Source organism: Protopterus annectens, chromosome 4.part1, assembly GCF_019279795.1.
Source record: "Protopterus annectens isolate FY-2018-M chromosome 4.part1, PAN1.0, whole genome shotgun sequence".
Taxonomy (NCBI): Eukaryota; Metazoa; Chordata; order Ceratodontiformes; family Protopteridae; genus Protopterus; species Protopterus annectens.
The window spans coordinates 971,023,299-971,050,843 of record NC_056734.1 but is presented as its reverse complement, the minus strand read 5'-3'; the positions used below and the strand labels follow the sequence as shown (position 1 = coordinate 971,050,843).

The 27,545-nt window shown below is 40.2% G+C and overlaps 1 protein-coding gene across 2 annotated transcripts in view; it reads left to right on the top strand.

The window, feature by feature from the left end:
- DIS3L2 (DIS3 like 3'-5' exoribonuclease 2) overlaps positions 1 to 27,545 on the top strand; it is a 4,570,298-nt gene that overhangs the window by 3,812,047 nt on the left and 730,706 nt on the right. For both annotated transcript variants that reach the window (XM_044070680.1, XM_044070679.1), the window contains one exon: positions 23,707 to 23,793. In XM_044070680.1, coding sequence (XP_043926615.1) covers positions 23,707 to 23,793 — 87 coding nt within the window. The remainder of the gene's footprint in view (positions 1 to 23,706; positions 23,794 to 27,545) is intronic.

The following is a 27,545-nucleotide window of genomic DNA, read 5'->3' as shown; positions in this document are numbered from 1 at the left end:
TGAGGTTCCACAAGATGAGCCCAGTGGTCTTCCCTTCCTGCACCCAAATGAAACATTCTTTCTTCCAACATTGGGATAGGCAGGCTTCACCAGTCTGGGTGAGAATGCTCTAGTCCATCTGTTACATGATGAACAAGTCTTATCAGTCCACCTGTTCTCCATTTCCTAAATTCCCCCAACAACTTGCCCATAAAATGTTTTTGTTTCTTCTCTCCCAGGTTCCTAAACTCTCTAAATCTCCCATAGCTTGTTTTTCTATGACTGTATCCAAGCTCTCTTCAATTCCTAGAGCTACAACTGTGTAAATATTGTAAATAGTTTCATACTTTAAATGTGTGCTTGTAAATGTTTTATAATTCTACTTTAAAGGTGTGTATGTAAAGTGTTTTCCCCACATACTATGCAATGAGTGCTCTCTTAAATGAATCTGTATAACCCTTAAGATCATCTACAATGATGTTTGTCTGACTATTGTGCAACACTGTATGTACATTTGTTGCAATTTGTTCTAGGTAATGTATTTTTACATTTCTGCATTACTATATCTGTACTGTATACTGTATTTGGAGCTTTTCTCCCCTGGCCTCCATTGAACACGGGTCCCTTGGGCCCAGTGGACTTCCCAGTAATCAAACTGGAAATAAATAAATTTGGAAGTAAGAGTCAAGTTGGGCACACTGTTCTTTCTCCCTTTCCAATTTGTATACTGCACTATGACTGTTTCTAGAAGGCAATTGCATGCTATATCACATACCAGGTCTCCTGGTCAGGTAGAGCACCACTTTCACTGTTCATGCTAGGCTTCTTGCTGCAGGAGATTCACCTTCCTATGCAGTGTGCCAAGCTGCCACTCTCACTCCAGCTTGAATGAGCTGATGTTGGCTGATGTCCTTCTATGCCACTGTTGCAGTTTTTTATAACCTCTGAGATCTCCTGCTAAGGATAGCCCAATATCCAGCCAGTATACCAAAGCCTTTATTACCTAGGAATGCCGTATATCGGATGTATGCTCCTTGCAGAAGCGTAGGGCATGAAGTAGTAGTAATAGAAGCAGGCATCCTTTGATCCCAAAGGATCATGGGTTTGCGCCTCTGTTGGACTTATTAGAGAAGCATCTTCTGTGGCTGTGGAGTTCAATCTAGGAGTGGCAGTCCTTTCCACACACTGGGCAGCAGTAGGCAGATGTCTGTCTGGCATCATGGGCACGGATCTTCTTGAGGTCTCACTTATCCTCTACTCTCGTTGTCAAGGTGATTTCATACATAGTGGCAGCTTCCTTCACTTCCTGTTTCCAAGCAATCTTGTCTGAGTTAAGAGAATACCAGTTGTTCATGCTGATGAAGAGAGCACTGAAGTCTTGCTTGCATATATCCTTGTAGCACAATTTTGGTCGCCCTTTCGGCCTCTTTCCATACTCCAGCTCTCAAGAAAGGAGGTCTTTTGGTATTCGGCCATCCACCATGCATGAGACATGGCCCAACCAATGGTTTTGTCTCTGTTTCAGGAGGATGAATCTGGAGGTGTTGCCTGTCTTCGCAAGCACTGTGTTGTTGGGGATCTTGTCCTGCCATGAAATACCAAGTATGTGCATAAGGCAGTGCATATGAATACATTGAGCTGCTGCTCCTGTGTTGAACACAACATCCATGTTTCACTGGCATACAGTAATGTACTCAAAACACACGCTGTGTAAATTTGCACCTTGGTGTGCACAGTGAGCTTATTAGCTCATACTCTTGCTTGTCAGCCTAGAAAATATTGTGGCGGCTTTTCCAATGTGCTTGTTGATCTCTCGGTCAGTCAACCAGTTGTCCGAGATTGCAGAGCTTAGGTACATGACCTCATGGATAACTTCCAGCTCATAGTCATTCACCATGATTGATGGCTCATTGCCCACATTTTGGCCCAACATCTGGGTCTTCTTTGAACTGATCATGAGGCCAAATTCCATGCATGGATCCACAAAGCGAGTTATGAGTGAGTGAAGTTCTTGTTGAGTGTGAGCCGCATTAGTGGCATCATCAGCAAACAGGACCTCTGTCAGATTGCTTCCTGAGCACCCTGGTCTTCGATCTAAATCTCAGCAGTTTGAAGAGGCTGTCATCCATTCTTTTTTTGGACAAAGATGCCCTCTGTAGCAGTTCCAAAAGCAAATTTCAACAGAACTGAAAAGAAGATACCAAACAGAGTTGAAGCCAGTACACACCCCTGCTTTATTCCACTGAGAATCTTGAAAGATTCGGATGTGGATCCATCATACATGATGGTCCCCTTCATGGAAGGCCCTGTTAATGCTAAGCTGTATTGAAGGACAACCGATCTTTGCCAGAATTGCAAACAGACCTTTCCTACTGATGAAGTCAAATGTCTTGGTCAGATAACGAAGGCAATATACGGAGGTTTGTTCTGCTCCCTGCACTTTTCTTGTAATTGCCTAACAGAGAAAACCATGTATACAGTAGACTGCCCAGCTCTGAACCCACACTGAGACTCTGTGTAAACTGTCTCTGCAAGAACATGGAGCCATTTCAGGACAACACTTGCAAACAGCTTCCCCATGATACAGAGAAGGGAGATGCCATGATAGTTGTTACAATCATTTTTGTCACCTTTATTCTTATAGATAGTAACTATGTTAGCATCCCTCATATCTTGTGGTACACTACCTTCTCTCCAGCACTGGCAAAGTATTGCATGCAGTTCTGAGATTAGGGTACCACTAGCACATTTAAGGATTTCTCAGGGAATACCATCCTTCCTGGGGGCTTTTCCTGAAGAGAGCGCCTTTAGTGCATCATTAAGTTACTCCAAGATGGGCTCAGCATCAAGTTGGTAGAGGCTGGATGGCATTCTGGTCTTTCTCGATAACTATGGTCTTTCTGGCATACCAGCTGCAAGTAGTGCTCTACCCAGCATTCCATCTGCTTGGTTCTGTCCTTCAGCACCTCACCTGTGGCTTACTTAAGTGAGATGATTTTCCTTTGTGTTGCCAATGGCTTGCTTAATCCCATCATACACTCCTCGCATGTCACTAATGTCTGCGGCCTGCTGAATCTTGAAGCAAATTTGGAGCCAATAATCATTTGGACACCACCGAGCTACCTGTTGCAATTGACTCTGAGCACACCAGAGTACCTGCAAGTTCTCCTCATTGGGTAAACACCTGTATGCAGGCAGTACCTGTCTCTTCTTCTAAATCAGAGGTATCAGCACTTCATTGTTAGCCTCAAACTAATCATCACACTTGACTGCCTTCTTCCCAAAGATAGATATTGCAACCTTATGGATAGCATCCCATAGTTTTTTCCCATGTCTTGCTAGTGTCATTGTCATCCAGGCAGGCAAAGCCTCTTCAAGTGCTTGAACAAGCTTGCTTACTTTTGAAGGGTCACAAGTCTTCCCTATGTCAATGCGTGGCCTCCCTTCCTTTTTAGAGCAAGAGAACCTTTGCATCTCAATTTTCACCTTACTACTTACGAGCAAGTGGTCAGCATGACAGTCTGCACTGTGGTAACTGAGTGTTATTGTGACACAACATAAAGTGCTGCATTTGGTGAGGTCAAGGTCAAGTTGGTGCCACTGTTTTGATCTTGGGTACCGCCATGAAACTTTGTGCTGGAGCATGACATTGAAGATGGTGTTGGTTATTCAGAGGTCATATTGGGAACAAAGTTGAAGTAGATACTGTCCGTTTTCATTCACTGGGTTTCAAAGGTAGTCCTAGCTGGGGGTGATAGTAGGAAAAGCAAAGCTTCCACTATCTATTAAATGCTCCCATGGCATGTGTCTTTAATAGCCTCTGACAACCCAAGTCCAGCTCATGGCCTTCGTGTGTGGCTTAGTTTCTAAATCCGGCAAGACTGTTTGTATTGACAGGAGAAGGGGCAAAGACAAGAGACTGTCGCCTTAAAACCAGTTACTTCAGACAGGTAAGGCTCATCAGCCTGGGAAGCCAACCCAACTAAGAGAAGGAAAACTCTGATTTCAAATCTCCACTGCCTTGTGGCAATACCTAGTCAAGGTGAAGGCTTTGGGAGTAAACCTCTAGGAAAACTCCAGAGATGGAGCCCCTAAGGCAGTTTGAGGTTGTACTAGACCTCACTCTGGCCATTAGCTGTTTCCTGAAATTCAGTCGCCCAGGCCTGTGTCTTGGAGAGGACATTCCAACTTCACTGTGTGAGCAGTGACATAATATGGGAAGTAGCAGTTACCAGTAATAATCTAATGCATTCAGTTAATGTAGAATGAGGCACCAGGGCCTGCTTTTGACAGTGAGAGAGATGCTTTGATCTCATTGGCCGCTACCACCTGCTATAAACCGGCCAACCCCCAGCCAAATAGGTGCTGCCTCACCACAGTTCACTTGCTCTACTGGGTGTGTGGGGTTTAGGGAACCCCCCAACAGGTGGAGCATTAATCATGCACATGGAAGAATAAAAAAGAAACAAAAATAAACCAGCCTTTAGGCTAGGCACATGAAACACAAGGTTGATGACTCCAGGCTTTACGGAAGATGTACATAACATCAGTGATGCTTGAAAGACAGCAGTCCTTAACAGCAAGTTGAGCAGATTACAGATGAACATTATGACTGTCCAGGAAACAAGGCTGCTGTCCATTGGATGTCTTGGGAAGAAAGGCTTGATTTTTTTCTGGCATGAGAAGCTTTCAGAAGAGACCAGCAAACATGGTGTTGGTTTCGCAATCAGTTCTGGCTCAGTCATACCACCAAATATGGGCAATGAGAAACTGCTGAAAATTCAGCTACAAACACCAGTAGCCATGGTCAACATCTTTGGTGTCTCTGCTGTTACTTTAACTTTTACCAAGGAAGTCAAGGACAAATTCTATGATGAACTTAGTGCTAGCATCAATGAGGTCCCTTCCCATGAATTATTATACAATCTTGGCAATTTGATGCCAGAGTTGGCAATGACCATCACAGCTGGCCATCTTGTCTGGAATATTTTGGCACTGAAAAGATGAATGAGGGCATAAAGGTGATGTACAAGTGCTCCCAACCAGAACTTTGCTGCTGCGAGTCTGAACTCCATTATCGAATGTCAGTCTAAACTCCCTTCTCTTTGCTGGTTATACCTGCCTATGTCTTTAACATAAGTGCCCTGTTGGGGTTCCTTTTTCTTCTGTTTTCATTGGGTTACATGTTAGCCAAGAAAGGCAAATGCCAGGGTGGGAGGCAGATTCCCCATAAGGTCCAGCAAGATAGATGCCTCTTTTGCTTGTGTGCATCTCATGACCACACTTGACTGCTCCATATGTCAGGCTTTGTACCCAAGACTTTGTGTAGCCACCTTCCTTCCCTTTCCATTTATCTTGAGAACCAGTGTCTCAAGCTGTTGGCCCAAGGTACCATGGCCGAATCTGCTTACCCTGTGGTACAGTGGCCACTAAAGAAGTAGGCCCAGAAATTTAGGCCTGAGCCTCCTACTATCCAGGCTCCACCAGACATCTCTCTTGAGGTGTATGAGAGCCAAGAGGGCAAACTAGTATTGCCATCAGTTCCTACTGACAGAGTCCTCTCTGAGGCCAGCATGGACCTGCTTCTTGCATGTCCTTGGAAGCCTTGCAAATTTCTGCCATGGACATTGACAGAGAATCACAGCTGATTATCTCAGAGAGGCCTAAAGGGATTCCTCACTCTGTTAGGGAAGAGATATTGAGTACCTTGATTAGATTCAGACCATCACATTTTGTCAGGGTGGACACCCCCTTAAAGAAAAGATAGTCGTGTAATATGTAGTGTTAGCTACCAGAAATCCACAAAGAGAATGGCCGGACTTCACTCAAGGCATGTTAAATGCTTTGATGGCTTTAAAGTCTCCTTAGGGCGTTTTGTTTAAAGTGATCCCTGGGGTAAACTTTCTGTTTCCCATCCACTTGCCAAGGTTTCTCTTGAAGAGGGTTAGCGAGGAGCTCTGCCTAATGTAGATTGGAATCTTGTTCCAGAGCATGGTAAGTCTCTGGGACGGGAATCTATCCCTGTAGCACGTCCTATTTATTGTTGTGGTGAGGTTTAGATCTCTGGAGCGTGTGGCTCGAGGGGATATGATTTTCTTTAGGTGGAGCATGTCCATCAATTCTGGGATGGACATGGCCTTGTATGTCAGGCAGAGATCACCTCTGAGTAGGCGGTATGCAACCAAGTACAGCTGGAGTTTCCTCAGTCAAGCTGGATAGGACATCTGCTTGAGGCCAGTGATCCTCTTAGTGAGGTATTTCTGTGGTCTTTCCAGTTGTTGCAGGTGTCTTGTAAGGATGTCCCTATGATGGGTCTGATGAGTGATGTGTAGAGGGGCCCAGTGACCTCTTTCGATCTGGATGCAAACCCTTTTGTGATTAGGTGGGCCACATAGAAGGATTTTCTAACCATTTTGGCAATGTGATTATCAAAGGAGAGGTTACTATCTACTTGGGTCCCCAGATCCCTTATTACATCTTCCGTATTTAGGGGGCTACCACCTATGTGATAGTTTGTGGGTACTTTGTTTTTTCCAAAGGGGATGACTATGCATTTTTGGCATTTAGCATGAGGCCATGGTTTTGACACCAGGTATCTGTCCCAGTGAGACCCTTTTGGAGGATGTCTGTGTCAGCCGGAGAGTCAGTTATAGCCCCTAGTTTGCAGTCATCTGCGAACTTGGTCAGCCATAGTCCTCCTGTGCTTGCCTGTACCTCTGAGAAGTATATGCCGAACAGGAGGGGTCCTAGGACTGAGCCCTGGGAAACGCCACTTGTAACCAGTTTAGAGTCAGACCTAGCTCTTGCAACTCTTACCATGTGGGTTCTGTCCATGAGCCAATTGGCAACCCATCTCGTGACATGAGCTTGTCTATAATACCCGAGTTGGGAATGGTGTTGAAGGCCTTTGCGAGGTCTAGATAGGCTGTGTGGACCACCTTTCCCTCGCCTATAGCCGTGGTAACTGTCTCAAAGAAGTACACCAGATTTAGGAGGCATGATTTGCCCTTAACAAAGCCGAACTCTGTAAGGTCCAGTGTTTGGAGGTTCCCAATGTCTCTGTTAGTGAGATCCATGATGATGCACTCCATAGCTTTACAGACCAAGCTAGTCAGGCTTATAAGGCGATAGTTCCCTGGGTCCGTTGTGGCTCCACTTTTGTGGAGGGGAATAACCGTTGCTGTGCTCCACTCTGTGAGCACATAGCCTGTGGAGAGGCTAAGTTTAAACAATGTGTTTAGGTGAGGGGTTAGTTCATCTTTGAGCCCGTGTAGGATGCAGCCTGGGACACCATCCGGTCCCATTGATGCTGTGTTTTTGGCTTTGGAGAGGGCTGTTTTAACCTGAGTGTCTGTGATTTCAGGGGCACTACATTCTTCTGGTATGGGTCCTTTTGTGGGTGGGTGGGGGGGGTGAAGTTTGCACTGAACCTGTCTGCCAGGATGTTGGCTATATTGGTCGGTTCAATGTATTTTGTGCCATTCTTCATGAACTCTGAGCAGATCTGAGAATTGCCACTTAGATTCTTGACATAGCTAAAGAATGCCTTGTGGTTATTTTTGGAGACCATGGCAATTTTTCTTTCGAAGCTAGCCTTGGATGATTTTATGAGGGAACGTAGTTTCTTGCTGATACTGATCAAGGACGTCTTCCCTTCTTGGGATTTTACTCTTTTCTGTACTAGTTTCCTCCTCCTATTGTATAGTTTGTTTATGGCAGGGGTCCACCAGACTGATTTCCTTTTCTTGGAGGAGTGAGTCTTGGTTTTGTTTGGGATAGCATGATCCATGCATTCTTGTAGGTGCCCATAGAGTGCATTAGTAAAGGATTTTGCAGCTTGGACAGCGTTATCCTTTAGCATGGGGGCTTTGAAACTGCCCACCTCGGTCTTAAGTAACGTGAAGTTTGCTTTTGAAAAGTTTTTCTCAGTGGTTTCTTTGACTGGGGGGTGGTTGAGGAATGTGGATATCCTTTGGAAGAACTGTCCTTTGGTGACATGACCCTGTGCATGATGGAACATTTCAAATGGGATTGCACCCAGGTATCAGACATCCAGAAAAGGTATTATGAGTGTTACAAATGGACTCTCCTAAACCTTTTGCTGTCCTCCCTGTATTGGCTGCTCTATTGGATACCTTCCCTGCTGCTTCCCTGGCACCAGACCCCCAACCTCCAGCTCCTAAATAGCCTGACAGGTTGTAAAAGGTGCCTGATGCCTGCAAGTTCTCATATAAATGCCCTTTGTCTGATCCAGCAGTGATTTCTGTGTCTAAGCCTTCTAAGCTGTGTCCTTCTTCTAAGCTCCTCCTCTTGGGTAAGGACAGTAGAGCTATGGAGAGGATTGATAAGAAAGTATACACTCTTGCTACTTTACCAGAATAAATTACCAGACCCATATGACAAGATCCATTTTGTCATTCCACTTCTCTCCTACCCCTGTTCTTTTCTCCTTTTCCATGGGTGGTATTTTCATTCTAGCCAAGAGGTTCTTCCCTTTCTCTTTTTCCTTCCTTTTTCTGGGTGCACATGTTCTTTCCAGTGGAGGTTCTGGTTCTCTTGGCACACTTCAGTTCTGGGTTAGGAGCATTCGTACATCACCTTTATGCCCTACACTTACACAGGGAGCATACATCTGATGTACAACACTCCTAGATAATAAACGGTTTGGTATATGTTCTGGACTTTGGCTATCCTTGGTAGGAGATCCCAGAGTTGACAAATACTGCAGCAGTAAAAAGAAGGGCATCTACATTTGTGGTAAGGTTTTACACAACTGTACTTTCACTTCCACCCCCCCCCCTTCAGTTCTAGCAGAAGCACCTATGCTAGTTGCCATTCACAGGTAGTCCAGTACTAGTGATTCATATGGGCTTGTCAAGGCCTTTTACACTGCATTGCAAACCTTGCTTTATCTTTTGGGTGCGATTTGTGTGCAACCATCCTACTTTATGCTTTTTTGAACCATGGTTTGATCTTGAACAGTGTAAAGTTAGGAAGACTAGTTGAAGGTTAGATTTCGGGTGTTAGTGCTTTAGTCTGTGGAAACACCGGCTGTTATTAGACAGCCATTTTACTAATAACAAAGAAGCAGTCTCCTGGAAGAAGTCCAGATATTCTTGTCCCATGAAAACTCTGTAGCAGCAGTAAGCCAACCAGCCACTCATTTCTAGGTGGGGGAAAAGCTGTGAATTTAAGCACATCTTGCAGACTGGATTTTATTTTATTTTTTAAGAATGCGGTTTGACTGCTGGAACATAGGAGATTACTAGGCTATCAGCCTATTTTAACAGTAGTCATTTCACCCCAATGTAATACCATAGAAATGCTAGTCAGTACCAAGATTGCATTTAGTGATGAATGTCCATGCCCAGGAGGGTTGTGGGCTCTATCCTCGGTAAGAGTTTATGGTGCCCTATCCACTCGTCCAGGTTCCTCTTGAACAGTGTCATAGAGGTTTTACATGAATTGGTAGCCTCTTCCAAAGATGCGGCAGCTGCTGGGAGATAAATCTGGCTGTCCAATGTGTCCATTTAAGTCGCAGGCCATATTTAGGTTCCTGGAATGGGTAGCCCTAATCCGATTTGATTTGTGGTTACTCAGCAAGTTCATTAGGTTTGGATCTTGGATATCTCTGTAGGCTAGGCATGTCTCCTCTAAGAAGTCTATATGGTACGAGGTATATTGACAGGGACTTTATTCAGTTTGTGTAAGGCAAATGCTGGAAACCCTTGATCTTCTTTGTTAGAAACCTCTGCGGTCTCTATTTGCTGCAGGTATTTAGTACAGTACATGCAAAATGGGGTGTTATACTCAATTATGGGCTAAATAAGTGCCAAGTATAGGGGGGGTTGTAACTTCTTTTGCTCTTGAGGCAATGCCTTTACTAATCAAATATGCTATGTAGAAAGCTTTCTTTACTACAGCAGACACATGGTGGTCGAAGTTAAGTTTGCAGTCAACTTGTAATCCCAGGTCTCTTACCACTTCATGGGTACTTAGGGTATTGTTGTTGATTTGATAGTGTGAGGGACATTGTTTGTGTCAAAGGGAATCATGATGTATTTCTTTGCATTCAGTTTGAGACGGTGACTAATACAGCAGTCGCTGGTCTGTGAGAGACCCACCTGGAGTATACTGATATTATTTGGGAATTCAGTGATTGCACCTAGCTTGCAGTTGTCTGCAGACTTGGTCAGCCACAACTCCTTAGCTTTGACCTGATGATCTGAGAAGTATATACCAAACAGTAGGGGGCCCAGCACTGACCCCACTGGTAACAAGTCTGCTGGTTGATGTGGAGTCACCCACTTTGATAGTATGTGTCTGGTTTGTGAGCCAGTTGGCAACCCATCTTACAATGAAGGGGTTTATATTCAGTTTGCTAAGTTTATCGATAATGCCTGAATGGGTGATTGTGTCGAAGACCTTTGCCAGGTCAAGGTATACTGTGTGCACAGATTTACCCTCGCCAGTGGCTTTTGTCACATTTTCAGAGAAATCCATCAGCTTTAACAAGCAGTATCTGATGTTCATGAAGCCTAATTGGGTAGGATCCAGAGTTTGGAGGTTGCCTATGTCGTTATTTATGAGGTCCATAATGATACGTTCCATGGCCTTACAGATGAGGCTGGTCAAGTTGTGGATCTGTAATTCTCCGGGTCTTTTGCTAGGCCACCTTTGTGGAGGGGAATAACTTGTTGTTCTTCTTCATTCTGCAGGAACAAAGCCTGTGGTTAGGTTATGATTGAAAATGGTATTTAGTGCTGATGCTAGTTCGTGGTTTAGCCTGTTTAGAAGACAGCCTAGGATGTTGTCTGGTCACATAGAGGCTGTGCTTTTTTGCCTTAGACAAGGCTTTGAGGACCTGCTGTTCAGATGTGTAGGGTTTAGGGAAAGTTTGTTGTAAGTTAGGAGGGAATAGGGGAGTGACATTTTCTCCAAACCTATCCACTAGCAGGTTTGCTCTCTCTGTGCGGTTAGTGTGTATACCATTAGCCACTAGTCCTGCACATGCTTGGGTCCATTACGTTTGTAGCTGTAAAAGGCCTTATGGTTATCCTGGCTGTACTTGCTAAATTTCTGTCAAATTAGCCCTTGGATGATTTCACAAGTTATCTTATTTGCCTTTTGAGGCTGAGGAGAGTGCTTTACCATTGTTGGGGCCTTGCCTTTGTTTTCTTGGACAGCAACGTTTTGCATTTATTGTACAGTTTATTGATGCTGGATGTCCACCATGGCAGCTTGTTTTTGCTTGGGGCTCTGGCTTTGATTCTTTCTGTTAGACCGAGTTTATACACTTATGTAAGTAATTGTACAGCGCTTTAGTGTAAGCTTTGGCGTAGTTAACACATTCAGCTTGGGGTGGGTCTTGGAATGCATTTATCCCTTCACCTAAGAGGGTATAGTTTGCCTTGGTGAAGTTTTTTAGTCTGATTTCACCCTTTGTGAGTTCTAGTGTTAGTGCCAGCGCAAAGGTGACTGTTTTGTGGTCAGATTTAACTAATGAGTGTCTGACAATTGCATCAGTGCATCTGTATGACATGTTGGTGAGGGCCAGATCCAGAATGTTTGTTCCCCTTGTGGGGTAAGGAACTTCTGCGTTACTAAGTTAAGGTTAGAGTAGGTTTCCCAGTTGATGGTGGGATAATTGAAATCCCCCATAACCAGTGCGTTCGGTAAAATTTAGCTCATCTCCAGTTTGGTCAAGTAAGCTTCATGGGCATCATGATCCACGGAGGGGGATCTATAACTGGTTATGACATGAATGGGGGTCTTGTCCTCTGTAACATGGCCTTGGAGTAACTCCATGGAGTTGTCCAGTCTAACTTGACGGGAGGTGAAACTACCTCTAATGTAGACTGAAACATGACCTGCTTTGGTTTTCACATGTTCATTTTGCAGTCTAAACATGTGTATGGCATTGTAGCTTTGCAAGGCTGGGGTACTCTCTGAGGCCTTGAACCAGGTTTCTGTGACTGCACACACACCTGTCTTCTAGTGATAGAAGTGCTTCCAGGGAGTGCAGTTTTTGTTTTAAACTCCTAGCATTTAGCAGCATGACCCTTATTTTATTCTGATTGGTTAATTTCACATTGATAATGTTGTTTTCAAGACCTTGCCTAAAAAAGGCAAGAGCCTTTGCCAGCAGCCGAAAGCCTAGAGGTGCCAGGTGCAAATCATCTCTGCAAAGCAGAACTTTTGCTTTGCTTGTATTGTTTGTATTGGAGGTGGCACAAAGTGTAATCCCAGGTCTTACAAGTTCATACTGGGAATTTCCACCATCTTAGAGTTGGAGAGAGTTTTCTCAAGCATATTACATTTACATGATTTTGTTGCCTTTGTTTCCAGAATGCACACTGAAAACAGTGGGCTGGTTCTTTACCAAACAAGGGCAAACCATCTGTCAGATCATGTATGCCTTACTTGTTGATGAGTCTTCTACAACCTCGTAATGATGGAGGACCACTACCTTTTTTCAGTTTTTGTCCCACTGTCTGCCTCTCTAGCATTTACCAGCACTGATCATGGATCCAGTTGGACTGCCCTAGGTAATGCTGTAGTGTATCACAAGAGTAGTCTGGAATAGGCTTGCCTCTTGTCTAACTGGATGTATTCTGAGAGTAGTGTCAGGACTTCACACCTTTTCTTCCTACCATCTTGCATTTGATATACTGCGGGATTCAGTTCTTGGCCCATTGTTGATTGCACTTAGCATCAAATTTGGAATGCATACACAGCTGGATGGTAAAAAGTTGGTTAAAGCTCATCGCACCCAAAATGATTGTCATGGTAATCCAGATTTTCCTAAGAATTCATCTGTACCACATTTGACCTCTTCTGTCATCGGTAGTGGGGATTAGTTGCTGTTTGTGTTGAACAGCATAAATCGGGTAGGGAGTTAGTATTTTATTATAGGCTGACTCATAAGTATCAGTTTTTAGCCATTATCAAATTATCATACTTCTATATTAGGAATGTAAACATCATTAAGGCATTATTCTACCCGCAGACAATCCTGCTGTAGTTCATAATTTGGTTTCTTCCTGTCTGAAATGTTGTAAAGCCTTGTACCTAGGGCTTTTGCATTCTCCAGTGTAATTGTTGCAGCTAGTTCAGAACTCTGCAGCCCAGCTGGTTAACTGTGGGTATCTCATTGCTAGCATATTATACAATTTCTGCATAGTTTGCACTAGCTGCCTATTAAATATCATGTCACTTTCAAGTTCTCTCCCTTGTCTAATTAACTCTGCATGGATTGTTTCCCCCCACTTTGAGGTAATTGATAGCCATGTATTAAACTTCATAGACCCTTTCCTTTACCAGTCTGAGTTGTGGTCCTTGGGGCATGATTGGGTTATCCCAGTCTTCATCATTATGTTTGTACCATTTTTACTTGAAATTTACTGCCAAGTTGGCTGATAATGACCCCCAGACTTACTGGTTTTAAATGAGCTTCAAAAAACATTTTTGTTTGGCTAACAATGACTGGTCCTGACCTTTATCTCTCTTGTAGAATGATTACAAGGCAATACTTTAATGTTATGCATTTGCTTTATTTAAACTATGTTTGTCCTTTAATTTTATTATTATTATTATTGTATTTGTTTAGTACCTAGTTGTAGGGACTTTACTGATCTATACAAAGGTTTATGTTCGAATTTAGTACAGATTACCTTAAAAACATGGTGTTTCTTAAGCTGAATTCCTGTGTGCTTCTGATGTGGATTTGGAGACTGTGGCTCAGCTTACCAGTTCATCTTCTGTTCTTCTTTCTTGAAGCTGAAAATAGGAGGTAGCATCCTGTACACTGGACAAAAAATAGCAATTAACATTTTTGTCTCTTGTAGAGTTCTTGAACATAGGAAATAGAGCAATTGTTCACATCCTTTGATGAGTATATTGGTAATGGCATTTTTTAAACATCTAATCCCTTAAGACATAGGGAATAATATATTAATAGAAAAGAAAGCAAACTAAGAACAATGCTTATATTTACATACATTATATGTCACATATATATTTTTTTCTGTATAACTATTATCATTTAAACATTATTTAAATTGATCATTTCCTGAGTTCCCTTAAACTTTACTCTTTCTCCTGAAAATTATTCTGCATGTATTGTTCCCACAAATTCCTTTTATTTTAATGTAATTTGCTCTTTTCCTTTTCTAATGAGCCCTCTTTCACTTCTTTTATCACTTTTACAACATTCAGTACTTTAAATACTTCAAATAGACTTTTCAAATACTTCAAATAGACTTTGATTTCCTTTTTCTAGTAACTGGCTTTTTTTGGCAGCCAACAGAGTTAAACTAAGGTCTTACTTTGTCTAGGCAATTATGATCCTTTTCAAAAGAATCATTTCCTTAGTTACAGCCTTTTGCTACCCCCAAATTTCTGACACTCTGTAGTGAATTTTTAAAATCTGACAAAGTCATTGCACTGCCAAAAATCATGTGTTGCCAATTACCTCTCTCTTTCCTATCATTCCTCGAGCTTGTGTTGTCTGTCTTGAGAAAACAGTTTCTGAAATCTGCTTAGGCTATAAAAATATCTATACAGACACATCCTAGCAAAAATCCTAAACCATGTAACTTAAACAAAAAAAAAAAAAGGTTTGAGGATAAAGTTGAGTGTAATAAAATAGTGCTATGGATAATGATAAAAACACTCAACAACACACCAATAACTCCAATTTATTAAAATATAAAGTAAAAATAAAAATCCTAAACCATGTAACTTAAACAAAAAAAAAGGTTTGAGGATAAAGTTGAGTGTAATAAAATAGAGCTATGGATAATGATAAAAACACTCAACAACACACCAATAACTCCAATTTATTAAAATATAAAGTAAAAATAAAAACGTAAGCGCTTTTGTCGCTTCATCAGACAAAGAATACTGAATCATTTAAAATATCTAAAATTAAAAACATTATTCACAATATTTATAATCTAAAAGCCTATACATATATAGAATGGTTAGATTATATGCAAACATGAAGCAAATTAAGTAGAAATCAATGTTGAAGTCTCCTAGACTTTAAAAAAGGTTTAATTGAAACACTGATTTGTACTTAATTAGCTTCATGTTTGCATATAATCTAACCATTCTATATATGTATAGGCCTTTTAGATTTTTGATTCAGTGTGTCTTAATTGATGTTAAGGGCTGATTGATTAACTACGTATGGCTATATATATTGTTGAATTTCTACTTCTCTTTGTCTGATGAAGCGACAGTGTGTGGTCGCATGCACTTACATTTTTATTTTTACTTTATATTTTAATAAATTGGAGTTATTTGTGTGTTGTCGAGTGTTTTTATCATTATCCAAAAATCCTAAACCACCTGGATTTTTATAGATATATGGGAGGCCATACATATGTCTTTCCATTGTTCCCATGTAAGTTGGTTTTCCAGTCTGTCATTCCAATCTTTTTTAACTTCCTCAGATTGGCTCTTATAGTTATCATGCAGTATTTTATATGCCCTACTAATTCTCTGTTTTTTTTAACAGTGCCTTCTTTTCATGATTCAACTAAAAACTTTACCATAGCAGATCTTTCACTTAGGACTCCATTACTCTTTCTCTTTGTCTATACAGTGATATCAGTCCCTTGTAGGAAAGACAGCCTGTAACCTCTAGTCCAAATTTCTTTTTCTTAGGCTAATTTCACTGTTTTACCTGTCTAGTCATTTCCTCCAAAAACCTCGGTTCCTTTGCCAGTTTTCTCCAGTAAACACCTTCTTGCTTATTTTTGTACCCCCTACTTGTGGTCATCCCTACTGGTAAAATCGCCTTTCCTCATTACCTGGCTCACTTAGTTCTTAGAATACTTACCTCAACTTTCTGTATGATTGCTATTATTCTCCTTAAGGATTTGCAACCAAAGTCTTACTCTCTTTATTTCTTGTACTCCCCCACTCGCACCACCACTTCATCATCATCCCTTTCCACTTTATCATCATCCCTTTCCACTTTGAAATATTACCTTCTATAGCAGAATCCTTTCTAATCCATGTACCAAACTACTTGATTTTGCCATGTTCCTATTGCCCCTATAAATATGGGTATTGCTGAACCAATTCCTTTGTGAATGTAATGTTTTTGTGCTATAGCCTTTGATTTATATTCAAAAAAACTAGAACATGTCTAAAAAGGTTCCATAACACTTTTCTGGATTTAAGTACAAAATAATATCATCTGAAATAAGTATAACGGTACCAGTTATATCATTGAATTTGAAAGTTTCTTTTCTTGTGCTAATTGCTCTAAATATAAAGCAAATAAAGTGGAAAGAAGATATCCCTGTGTGGTTTCCGTGTTCAAACACAGCTTGTCAGAGAGGAAACCTCCCATCTTAATTGTTACCTCCTACCCTTCCTGTACCCGTCTTCTATCAGAGAACACAAATGCTGTTATTACCCTGTCCAATAATCCCAGCTGGACCTATCATTTGCTTTTTCTGCTTCAGAACTCACCAATGGTTGATTTATTTTCTTGTTCTCAGCTTCCTTCTCAGTCATCATGGTTCTGTTACGATTTTCAAATGTTAGCTTCCCTTCCCTTTGTCAGATCCACATTATTTATTTATTTTTACTTATTTATTTAACATTTGTTTACCAGGAAAGTCCAACATGGAACAAAGCCAATTTTCAGCAGAGGCCCGGGGAGAAACACTCCAGACACATGTCTTTGAAACGTGGGAGAAAACCGGAGCACCTGGAAGAAACCCATATGAATGCAGGGAGGACATGTAGACTCTGCACAGAAGGCACTCCAGCCAAGAATCGAACTGGACAACCTCTTGCTGTGAGGTGACAACTCTACCGCTGCACCACATTGATCCATATGTATCACCTTTTCTAGTCTGTTAGCTAATATAGACATAAATGTTTTATAATCATACTTTAAAATTCAGATGGGTCTAAACTAAGCTGGGCTTGAGGGGTCTTTATCTTCTCTGGATAATACAAATATCACAGCTTTCTTACAAGATGCTGGTACTTCTCCCTATTATAGTTTTCTTAACCTTTAAGCTCTTTAACCCTTTATTCCCTCTTGACTTCCCCAGGAGACCTCCCTGTTTTGATTGATTATACATCACTGTTTGTAATGTTGAGCCCCATCATTTTCATATTTCATTTTGTGGATTTTCTTTCTCTCATATGTTCCCAATGTTTGACTACAACCCTTTCTACCTTCTGTTGCATAAGTTGTTTTGCTAAAAGTTGTACTGTGAAGTTGTCAAAAGTACTTGGTTGGTAGTAACCTGTCTAAATTCCTGCATACTATTCAAACGTTTCCTTATTTTCCCCTTAGCACTCTGCAATTGTTTCTGTTGTTGTTCTGTGAGATTCTTCTTATTCTGCACTACTTTTAACTTTTGTCAACCCCTTTAAATAATTCCTATTAATTCTTTCCCATACCTCTGTTTTTCTCTTATTTTTATTATGCTTTTAAACTCCATTTTCATTTTATCCTACTCCCTAGCCATCCCTTCTGAAGAAATTTGTATCTGCTATAATAACTCTTGAATAATTTCCACTACCCATTCTTTAAACTCCTCTTTTTTTAACGGATAATCAGGAGAACACTAATGTCTTGCTTATTTCATTATCATGTATCATTGTTTTTATTAATGCATCATCAATTACTGAATGAGTCTTAAATTGTTCATTTAAATATAGATGTTCTGTGAATCAGGTTCCATTTCCCATCCATAAATAATTTTCCCTGCTGAAAGCTTATTTTGTTTGTTTGTGTCTTTCGGCTTTTCCCGGTTAGGGGTCGCCACAATGGAACTCCGGTCCGCTAATGATTGGTAGTGGATTTTTACGTACTGGGTTACCAGCCCTGATGCACAACCTTCAACAAAGGCACGCCCCATTCACGTATGCCTCCAAACAGAAGATGCTCTAGCTCAGAATCGAATGGGACAACATCTTGCTATGAGGCAACAATGCTACCGCAGCACCACCACCACAGTTTTTCTCCTAAAATTCTCATAAACTGCATATTAGTAGTTTTAGTTGGAATGCATGTTCATGCCAGCATAACCCTCCTCCTCTGCCAGTAACAACTTATTACTATAAATCTACCATTACCTTCAACTCCCCCACTACCACCATTATTGGAAACCCACTAGGAATCAGTATTATTATTTCCTTTTTCCTTTCTCCTTTATCCTTTATATTCTGCTGAATGTCCACCCTGAAATCCTTTCTTTGTCAAATTCATATGCCTATATGTATCAGACTGTGTGCAGTAAGATTATTTGCACTCTACAGTACTCTTCACATTTTTTTCTATTCCTGTAACACCATTTACTTTGCATGTTAATACAGTGAGAGTGGCCATTATGATAAAAAATATACTACTCTCAACATTGTACATGACAGTTCCTTTGAATGTATATTACCAGCTTTTAGCTTACATGTGCACATTGTTTGGCATGCTGATCCTGTTAAGAATTTTTTCTCCTCATTTCTCATTCATTCAGTGCCAATTTTTCAAGAATTTTTGCGTCACTAAATATACTCATACAGGAAAACTTAGCAGATTTTCAGAACTTCCATCTCCTTTTAACTTGCAAGAAATAAACAAAATATGTGCATTTTCCAAAAAAAGTTCACCTCTCCAGTTAAGAGCAGTTGCTCCAAAATAATGTTTGCACACACAGACATTATTTATTATAAAATTAAGATGACCCTTACTGAAGCTCACATTAGAGCTTGTTTTTTTTTTTTCACATGAGCTGATTGCTTTCTGTTATCTTCTTATCTCTTTTACCCTCTGAGATGTGAAAAGCAGCTTGCATACGTTTGGTAAATATTAACTTTTAGCCCTAAGAAAAAGTGGACTGGCTATCTTTAAATAAGTAAGCTAAGTTGTGAACGTTGTTCGTATTACTCAGTACACACTATTTAGCTCTCTCATGATCAACTCCTTGCACCTGCAGACTGCTTGTCTCCAAGTAAAAGGAGTTGATAATGGGAAAACATCTAGTAACCTTGCAAATGCATGCAAGAATCTTTGTAGATTTCACTCAGAGCACACTGTTCATACTTGTCATGATTCATTGCTTGCACATCTGGACTTGTTTTTGAATGAAAGCATTTGTTGAGGGTAAAAAATAGCTTATGGCATTACAAATTCAAAGAGGAACTAAAAGACTTTAATACTAGACAACAGATGGTTTGGAAATAATTTCTAGGTTTGGCTAAGTTACTGAGTTGTCTAATAAAAGCCTAGAAACTTAGATTATGCAAGAGTACCAAAATGGATACTAGAAAGAGAGGATGGCTGGATAGAGTTGTAACAGCAGTTACTATAGAGAAGAGTGGCAGGAGCATAGTTTGAAATGAAGCAAGTCCTAAGGCTTTGAAGTATATTGGATTTATGATTTTTCTTGCATTTTGTGGGAGAGTATTCCATCACTTGGATACATTTGAGGAATACATTGTTTATTTGGTCTACAGAATTGGGCAAGATATGTGTCCTTAGACCTGATAGATCTAGATGGGGAATACCATATCATTACTGTCTACACTGCTGGACATTAGTTGTGTGGCAAAATATACTTTCGGCTAGTTTAAGTTGATTGAATTTTTGATAAATGATCATACCTCTCAACCTGGAAACATCAAAAATCTGGACAAGGCCCATGAAAAATAGGTACAAATCTGTACGCTGATTAACATCTAATTTGCATACATAATTACGTAACCCCACCAACTCCAATGGAATTGTGGGATACTAACTTTCGAACACAAACTGAAGAACAGACAGCCAAAACATGGCACTAGCGTCCCCACTCCCCCTGCAGCCATTCCAATGTCCTATTACCTGGCTATTTCACCCCATTTACCATAAACACTAATGTGTGCATACTGCTTTAGTTCTACAATGATTATTTGGATTTTATTTTTACATTTTGCAGCACGTCAGTGCCCAAAGACTAACAGACATCTGATAAACAAAGCAATACTGTCTCACAATGAAAATAGACTTGGCCTATTCCCTAAGGAATTTCCAGGAGAACTTAATATTATTCAATCATCCCCTATTTTAAAAAAGGTTAATGGTGAAAGAGCCTTCTCATGAAGAGTCCCAGCTCCCTGGAACAAACTACAGCTGAAACAAGGTATCAAGATACTCTTAGCAAGTTTAAAAAGTCCTTTTCTGAGCTCTTCATTCCATAGGAATATTAGCAGAAACATTCATGCACTACTAATGGTTCATTTCCTGTTATAAATGTTTTAGGAATAATGGATAAACTCTTTAAAAGGCTAAACATTATAAAAATGCTTATAGTGTCTCAGCTATTTTCCTTTGCCAGTTAACTCTTCCAAGTTCCTTCTCTTATGCTCTGTTCTTAGTCTGTAGGCCTGTCTTAAATCTCTGTTTTTTAATCACTTTAATTTGAGTCTTTTATTCAAGGAAATTCAATATTGAACAATTAATAAGCAATTTTATGTAGCCAAAATACATTGCACCTCATGTAAACCGATAAAAACCTAAAGTAAAAATGTATAAGAACACTCTCCTCAACTTTATAAAAACTATATAATAAGTATATATAAACTTTATAACATTCTGTAACTATGTAAACTTAATACTCTGTCATATTTGAAGTGTATAACGTCAGTTGGCTTATAATGTTTATTGCCTCCAAGCACAGTTCTCAGCTGAAAAACTTCTTTGGGCTAATCTTCCTCATACTTAGTTACCATACAGTAAATAAATAAATAAATTTTTCATTTCTCCTAGCCAACAGGATTGGAACATATTAAAAACCTCCTGCATGGATTATATTTATATTAAAAGATTCAAATTATTCTAAAAGATGACTGAAATGAGAGAAGGCAAAACATTATTAAAAGCCTTATTAAAATGTTATTACCTAGGAAGGAATAAGATAATGCTGGTAGAGGAGACACAGAACAAGATTCAGAAGAATTGCCCTACTCACACAGACACACAGGCAGACACGCACACAGCTCATGGAATGTGACTAAGCCGGGGGTTGGCAGTTTAGAGGCTCTTTGTAAACGGACACTCCCTTTTAGCATAAAATGACAACTACATCTCAAAAGATGCTGCTTTTTTTCTCTCTCTAATCCATCCATGCAAAACAGCTAAGACGCCTACCTAATTGCTAGTCTCATAATTCATCTCTTAAATTAGTCATTTTAAGAAAAAAATGCAGACTAGAGATCAGCATGCTCAGCATGACAAAATGTTGTTATATAAAACAATGCAAGATCTGCTTATCAAGCGCATCCTGCCAAACTACTGTTCAGTAGCATCTCAGTATTCCGATGCTATGTTACACTGCATTTAAAAATCAATATCCTCTTGCAGAAATACAAAGATTACCCTCCATAAATTGATTTCATGAAAAAAAGACACTCTGTCTCTGTAGAACAAAAGAGTGTGTGCAGCCACCAATAAATTAAAGCTAATAAGCACTGTCCTATTTTTTCTACACCATAATTTCAAGAAGCAAACACCGTACTTGTACCTTTCTGAAGAGGACAACTTCTCAGAGTTAACTGACATCAGCAGCTGGATCTTCTTCTTGATTTCTGAAAAAAAATCAGTAAATGCTCACAGCCAGCAATGCTACGTCTTCCCACAACACTATCCTAAAACGTCCCCCCTAATCCTTTTGTTAAGCTATAGCCACAGGTTCCACAGGGATCTTGCAGCCTGTGATTCACTGCTTCTGTAAAGAAAGAGGACGCTCCGTCCCACGCTTACCCACTCGCGCTGCCTGCTGCTTGGAAAAAATAAAACTGATAGTACTGCTGCCTTATTCCTGCTCGCAGCCGGCTTGGAAAAAAATAAAATGACTGAGCAGCATTACTGTCATTAATGTTGCTGCCTGGTAAGGTTCTCGCTGCTCAGTATTCCCGCTCGCAGCCAGCCAGAAATAATGACATGAGCTCCTTGAGCTCAATTCTGACTGGCTGGTAGTCCTGACGGCGCTGACGTCATCGCGCACGTGATGATGTCAGCTCCGACAGCGCGATTCTTTAAACAATGAAAAAAATGAAGCAAAAAAATCGGAAATGAAGGGGTGCCAATCGGGAATCGTGGCACCCCTTCATTTGGACCCCAAAACTCTGTAAATACCGAGTAATTCGGTATGGTTGGGAGGTATGTAACTGATGAATTCCAACTAGTTTAGTTGGGTGAGTGCTAGGCAATGACTAATTTTACTTGGAAGGTATGGTTGCAGATTTTGCTATTTTATTTATAACATTATTCCAATTTTGTTAAAAGGGAGGAGTTGACAAGTGTTAATATGGAAGAGTCATCCAAGAAATTGACAATAAATATTAATAAAGGTCTTTCTAGGTTGCAAAGTGAGGAGTGGGGGGCACTTTGTAGAGGAGACCTAGTTTTGTATGTTGTTTGATAGCATTTTATATGTGTAGGTCAAATGTTAGATTATCATCTATGGTGATTCGAGTGATTTTGTATGTGCAACAACCCCTAGTCTGTTGTTTTGTGCAGATGATATATATTAAAGGTATTTTTGTGATCAGAGTATTGTTGTCGGATGATTACATTGGTTCTGCATATTGAATCAGAGGGTCTTGCCCATTGCGATATGAAGTTTGATTATAAAAATGTTGGAGTACAGACCCTAGAATTGAGTGTTGAGGGACACCAGTAGTTATGGGTAAGTAGATGAGCAGCATGTTTAGCATTTGACACATTGTGTCCTATCTGAGAGATAGTTGACATCCTGCCACTTTTCCTGACTTGGTGACAAGAAAGCCATGAAGACTGATAATGTCTGTGAGTGGGTCCCCCAGTACTGTTAAGCAAAGAGTTACAGTATCTCTCTCCTGATTTTTTTGGTAAGGTTCATAGCACATAATAAATGCTGCAGTTAGAAGTTATCCGTCAGACAAACTGTTTAAACATGCAGTTTTTTAAAGTAATAAATACGACATGAGTCAGAGAAACAGTTTCTCAGGTTGCTGGAAGCACATCTGTTTATTAGCATTTGCTCAATTACAAAGTTACCAAATTACAAAAAATATACTTTCCATAGTTGAGAATATTACTTGTCATTGTAGCTATAGATATGGATTCTGTCCTTGCAGTACACAGCAATCAGGAAGCAACATCCATTACAGAACACATGGAGTGAACTTTCATTAAGGTTTGTCTGTGCCACCATTGTTTCATTGAAGTACTACAAACCAACAAATGAAGCTTTCAGTCTTGAGTAAAGTGTCAGTAAGCAGCTGTTTTTCCGTGTAGTTTCTCACTGGATGTATGCAGCATTAGTGATACAAATGCAGCTAAATGTTCTACATTAAATTATTTATAAAAATGATTTTGGGTGCAGACATTAGCTGTAAAAGATAGTGTTTCATGTATGTAACAAGTCCGGTGTTCTGACCTGTAGTTGGAGGAGTGAAAATGTTACATTTAGAAAGAAACAGAAGTTCAAATTGGTCCATAGGGAGTTAAAAATGTTACATCCATTTGATTGCTTTCATTTCTTGTAAGGCTAATTAAGTATTGTATATTTTGAATCTGTGCTGCTCCAACTAGTGCTGCTGCAGAAATTTTAATGGATATTGTTTCTGTGATCTACTGCAGTGTGGTGCTTGTTTTTATAAAATACTAGAATAATAATAAATATTTTTTTTTTTATTTTCATATGATGTAATAAATATTCTGTTTCTTTTCAGAAAACTCTGAATGAGAATTTGGGAGAAGACAAATATTGCATGTATCGTAAGGAAGTCCTTACTCACATGTGTTCTCGACCAATGCAGGTACAGGATGCACAACTTTTGTAATAGTTTGTCGTGTTATTTAATTTTTCCTACCTGCCCTATTTAAGCTGAAGTATAACACATTGGTATTGTTGCCTTACTTATGGCTCCTGAACTTGTATATCGCGCTCCCCCATCATGTAAAGATATCTAATAATCTGCTAAGGAAAGTCAGTCTTCAATCTGTACGACTTGGGTACTCTTCATATTCATCAGACTGTATTTCATTATCCTTTTAGACCACAGCCCAAATCTCCAAAGTAAATATTGTTTCAGCTTGATATCCCTGTGTATTTTGGCATATAATGCTTTTAAATATTCCTTAAACTGCTCTGACTCCATTCCCTTTGACATGACCTTAAGCTTAATATGAAGCTCCTGTAGTAGGCACTGTGTCCACCTTGAGTTTGCAATCATATTTTCAATTAAGGCTTAAATTATTGTTTTGAATGAGGTAACTCAACAATGTAAATCAGTCTTAGTTGATTTGAGTTATGGTAGCCTAATAAATGCTGGACGTACATTAGTCTTGATCCAGTTACTTTTGGTAAAAGTCTCTTAGCAGTAATAGTAGTGTAAACTTTGTCATCATAGGCACTATGATCCTGGATTTTCTGGATCTTTAACCTCCTTCCATATTACTGAAATTACCACTTTCTTTCATGACTCTAGAATCTTTTTCAAAGTATTCTGATGAGTAATTTAAGCCATATTTGTAGAGTTATTCCCTTTTTTTTCCTCCATATTTTTACTGGCATCTGTTTCTGAAGACTATACTGTTGGTTAGGCCAAAAGTTGCTTCTCTTTCTCCTCCACTATAATAAGTTTTACTAATGATTCTCTCTCTTCTTTATCTTACACATTCGTACATGTATAAATCTTTCCAAGTCTAAGTCCCAGTCCCCTCTAGTTTTTTGTAATTAAGAAAAGCATTCATAAAAATATGTAAATATTTGGAGTATTTATTCTAGGTCTTTATTTAGTGTACCTGACTTGGGATCCCTTAATTCACTTATACATCTCTGTCTCTCTCTCGAAGTTTTAGCTTTTGAGCTAATTGTCTCTGACGTGAAGGAGTATTTTGAAAGAAAAACTGCTTTATTGCCACTCACTTTGTTTCTATTACTTCTGCCAAAAACTGCTCCAGTTTAATTTCTAGTGCTTTTAGCTGTTGACATTGTTTTATCTATTCACTGCTATGTATAGACTTCGCCCTGATAAGGTTAGCCTTAAGTCCTTTTTCTCTCCACCTTGTCCTCTCTATAAGTTGACTAGTTTCCCTTTTTAAAGCCAATGTCTATTATCATATACATTCTCAATGTCCTTTTCCCACTGTAGTGCGATGTCAGACTTTGTATATATCATTTGCAGGGTGTGTGGGCGAGGGGGGGGTGCAGGTGGGGTTGCCCCCCTGCAAAAATGTAAGAAAAGGTAGATTTTTGGGTGGGGGGGTTGTGTTTTTTTGAAGTTTGAGTTTTTGGAAACTTGATCATATGGTATCGATCATATGAATTTCAAGTTTCTGAAAACTCGATCTTCTGACGTAGACCCATGTATACATATATATATATATATATATATATATGTGTGTGTGTGTGTGTGTGTTCTAATCCAGATCCTACTACAGCTACATCTACCAGGCTGAAAATCATCAGGAATTTCCCTAAAAAATTCTACTGTGGAGTAATTTTCAATTTCCATACCTTTCACTTATATCCTTCCTATTCAGAAAAGTTTCATTCCACAGCATGCAACAACATTGATGAAATTGTAATTTTTCACTTAATGTATTCTTAGGCTCATTTTTCTTTGTCTTACTGGAGATATAAGCATCTGCTACTGTGATTCTGTTCTCTAACGAGTATCTCCTCCTTGCATATCTTTCCTGGTCATCTTTAAAATGTCCCTGTATTGCTGTAGGTGAGCCTCTCATGATGAGAGTTATAATGCTTCTGGTTCTAGATCATGTCATCATCATTGTCATCAACTGCCTTTTTCCCATTTTTTATATGGGGTCAGGGTGTCGTGTCAACTGTTGCCATCTCTGTCTATTCAATGCTACTCTCCTATTCCCTTTGACAGTCATGCTCGACTGTCACAGGTCATCTCTCACACAATCAATCCACCTCTTTGCTGGACACCCTTGTTTTCTCTTGCCTTCTTCCTCTCTGTCCTAAATAGTCTTCACCAGATTGTTCTGCTTTTCTGCACATATGGCCAAACCACCGTAGTCCTGATGTTCATCGTGTTTCACTGTTGCAGTCATTACAATTGGGTTATCCTGCTGGCAGGCTACCCACAGTCGGCCTGAATTCCAAAGTCTAGGTCCGGCGTCGGTTGCTGTCATCTCCTCCCTGACGTCAGTGCGCCAGGGGTATAAAAGATGCAGCCGACGCCATTTTCTTCAGTCTTTCTTGCCGCGCGGTGCCCGAAGCAAAAGCAGTTTGCAAGTGCCAGTCGGCCGACTCCTGATTTTCATTTTTGAATTTCAGATCCGAAGTCTTCATTAAAAGCTAAGTACCCCATTGGGGAAACTTTTTTCTTGCTCCAGACCGATGTCAGAAAAAGTTAATAATTGTATTTCTTGTGGGAAGCAAATACCTCATAAGGACTTCCATTCTTACTGTATTTCTTGCCTAGGCCCTGATCACAACATTGCTAATTGTCAGTTTTGTGCTAGATTTAACCAACGCACTATTAAGCGCTGGTAGGATTTTGCATTTCACTATTTTGGCAGAAGATTTAATTACACAATGTCGTCGGATAGCCATCCGACTACCGCAATTCAAAAGAAATGCAAAGAAAAAGAAAAAGACAGGCATCCGAGGTCCAAAACTGACGACGAGGCTTCTTTTAAGCCAGTCACCGGTTTGCCGGTTCTCAGTGAGATGCTTTCGCAGCCCCTGACACCCACTACTTTAGAGCCTCAGGCCACTTCAGACTCCCATGTGGAGCTGACTAGGTCGCTGGAAACTCAAAGTATTGGAACCTCGGAAACTATTCCCTCAGATGGGTCTGAAGCCGCTGAGCAGGCATCGGCTTCTGAGGGTGTTTTCAGGCCTACACAGTTATATGTTAAAATTACTTCAGCTTCAAAGGCAAAGACTAAAGTACCTCTAAAGACAAAGAAACAAGTACAACAGCCCCATGGACAGGCCTCCATGCCTAAAAAACAGATGCTCAAAATGGCCGAAGACCTAATTACTTTGATCAGGGTTCACATCCCCCTCCTGATAGGAGGCCTAGGCAAGAGACAGAATATGAATCTTCAGATCAGGTTTCCATTTCTTCTGATTCCTCTTCTGATCAGGGATACTCTTTTCCTCCCTATGAGGATTCTAATGCTGAAGAATCTATCCCTTCAGCCTCTCCTCCTGAGGATTATTCTTTTGGGGAAACTCTGCATACCATGAGGGAGCATTTCCACTGGGAGAGCCAAGATTATTCAGAATCTAAGAAAAGGCTCAGAGACTTCCTTTTACTACCTCAGCACAGGCCCCTTGCTATTCCACCTGTGTTAGACATTGTAGATGATATATTTTCAGAGTCCAGTCTGACTCCTGACTCTTTACCTCCATCTCCTGTTAAGCCAGACAGATACTACAGGGTTCCTGATTCACATACATTTCTTTTAAGGACCCTGCTGCTGACCCAGAAATTATCTCTTAGGGTCCCAAAGGGGTCAAGGCTTCCACTGCAAAAAACTCTACCCCCTCTGACGGATTCTAGGGCACTGGACAGATGGGGAAAAA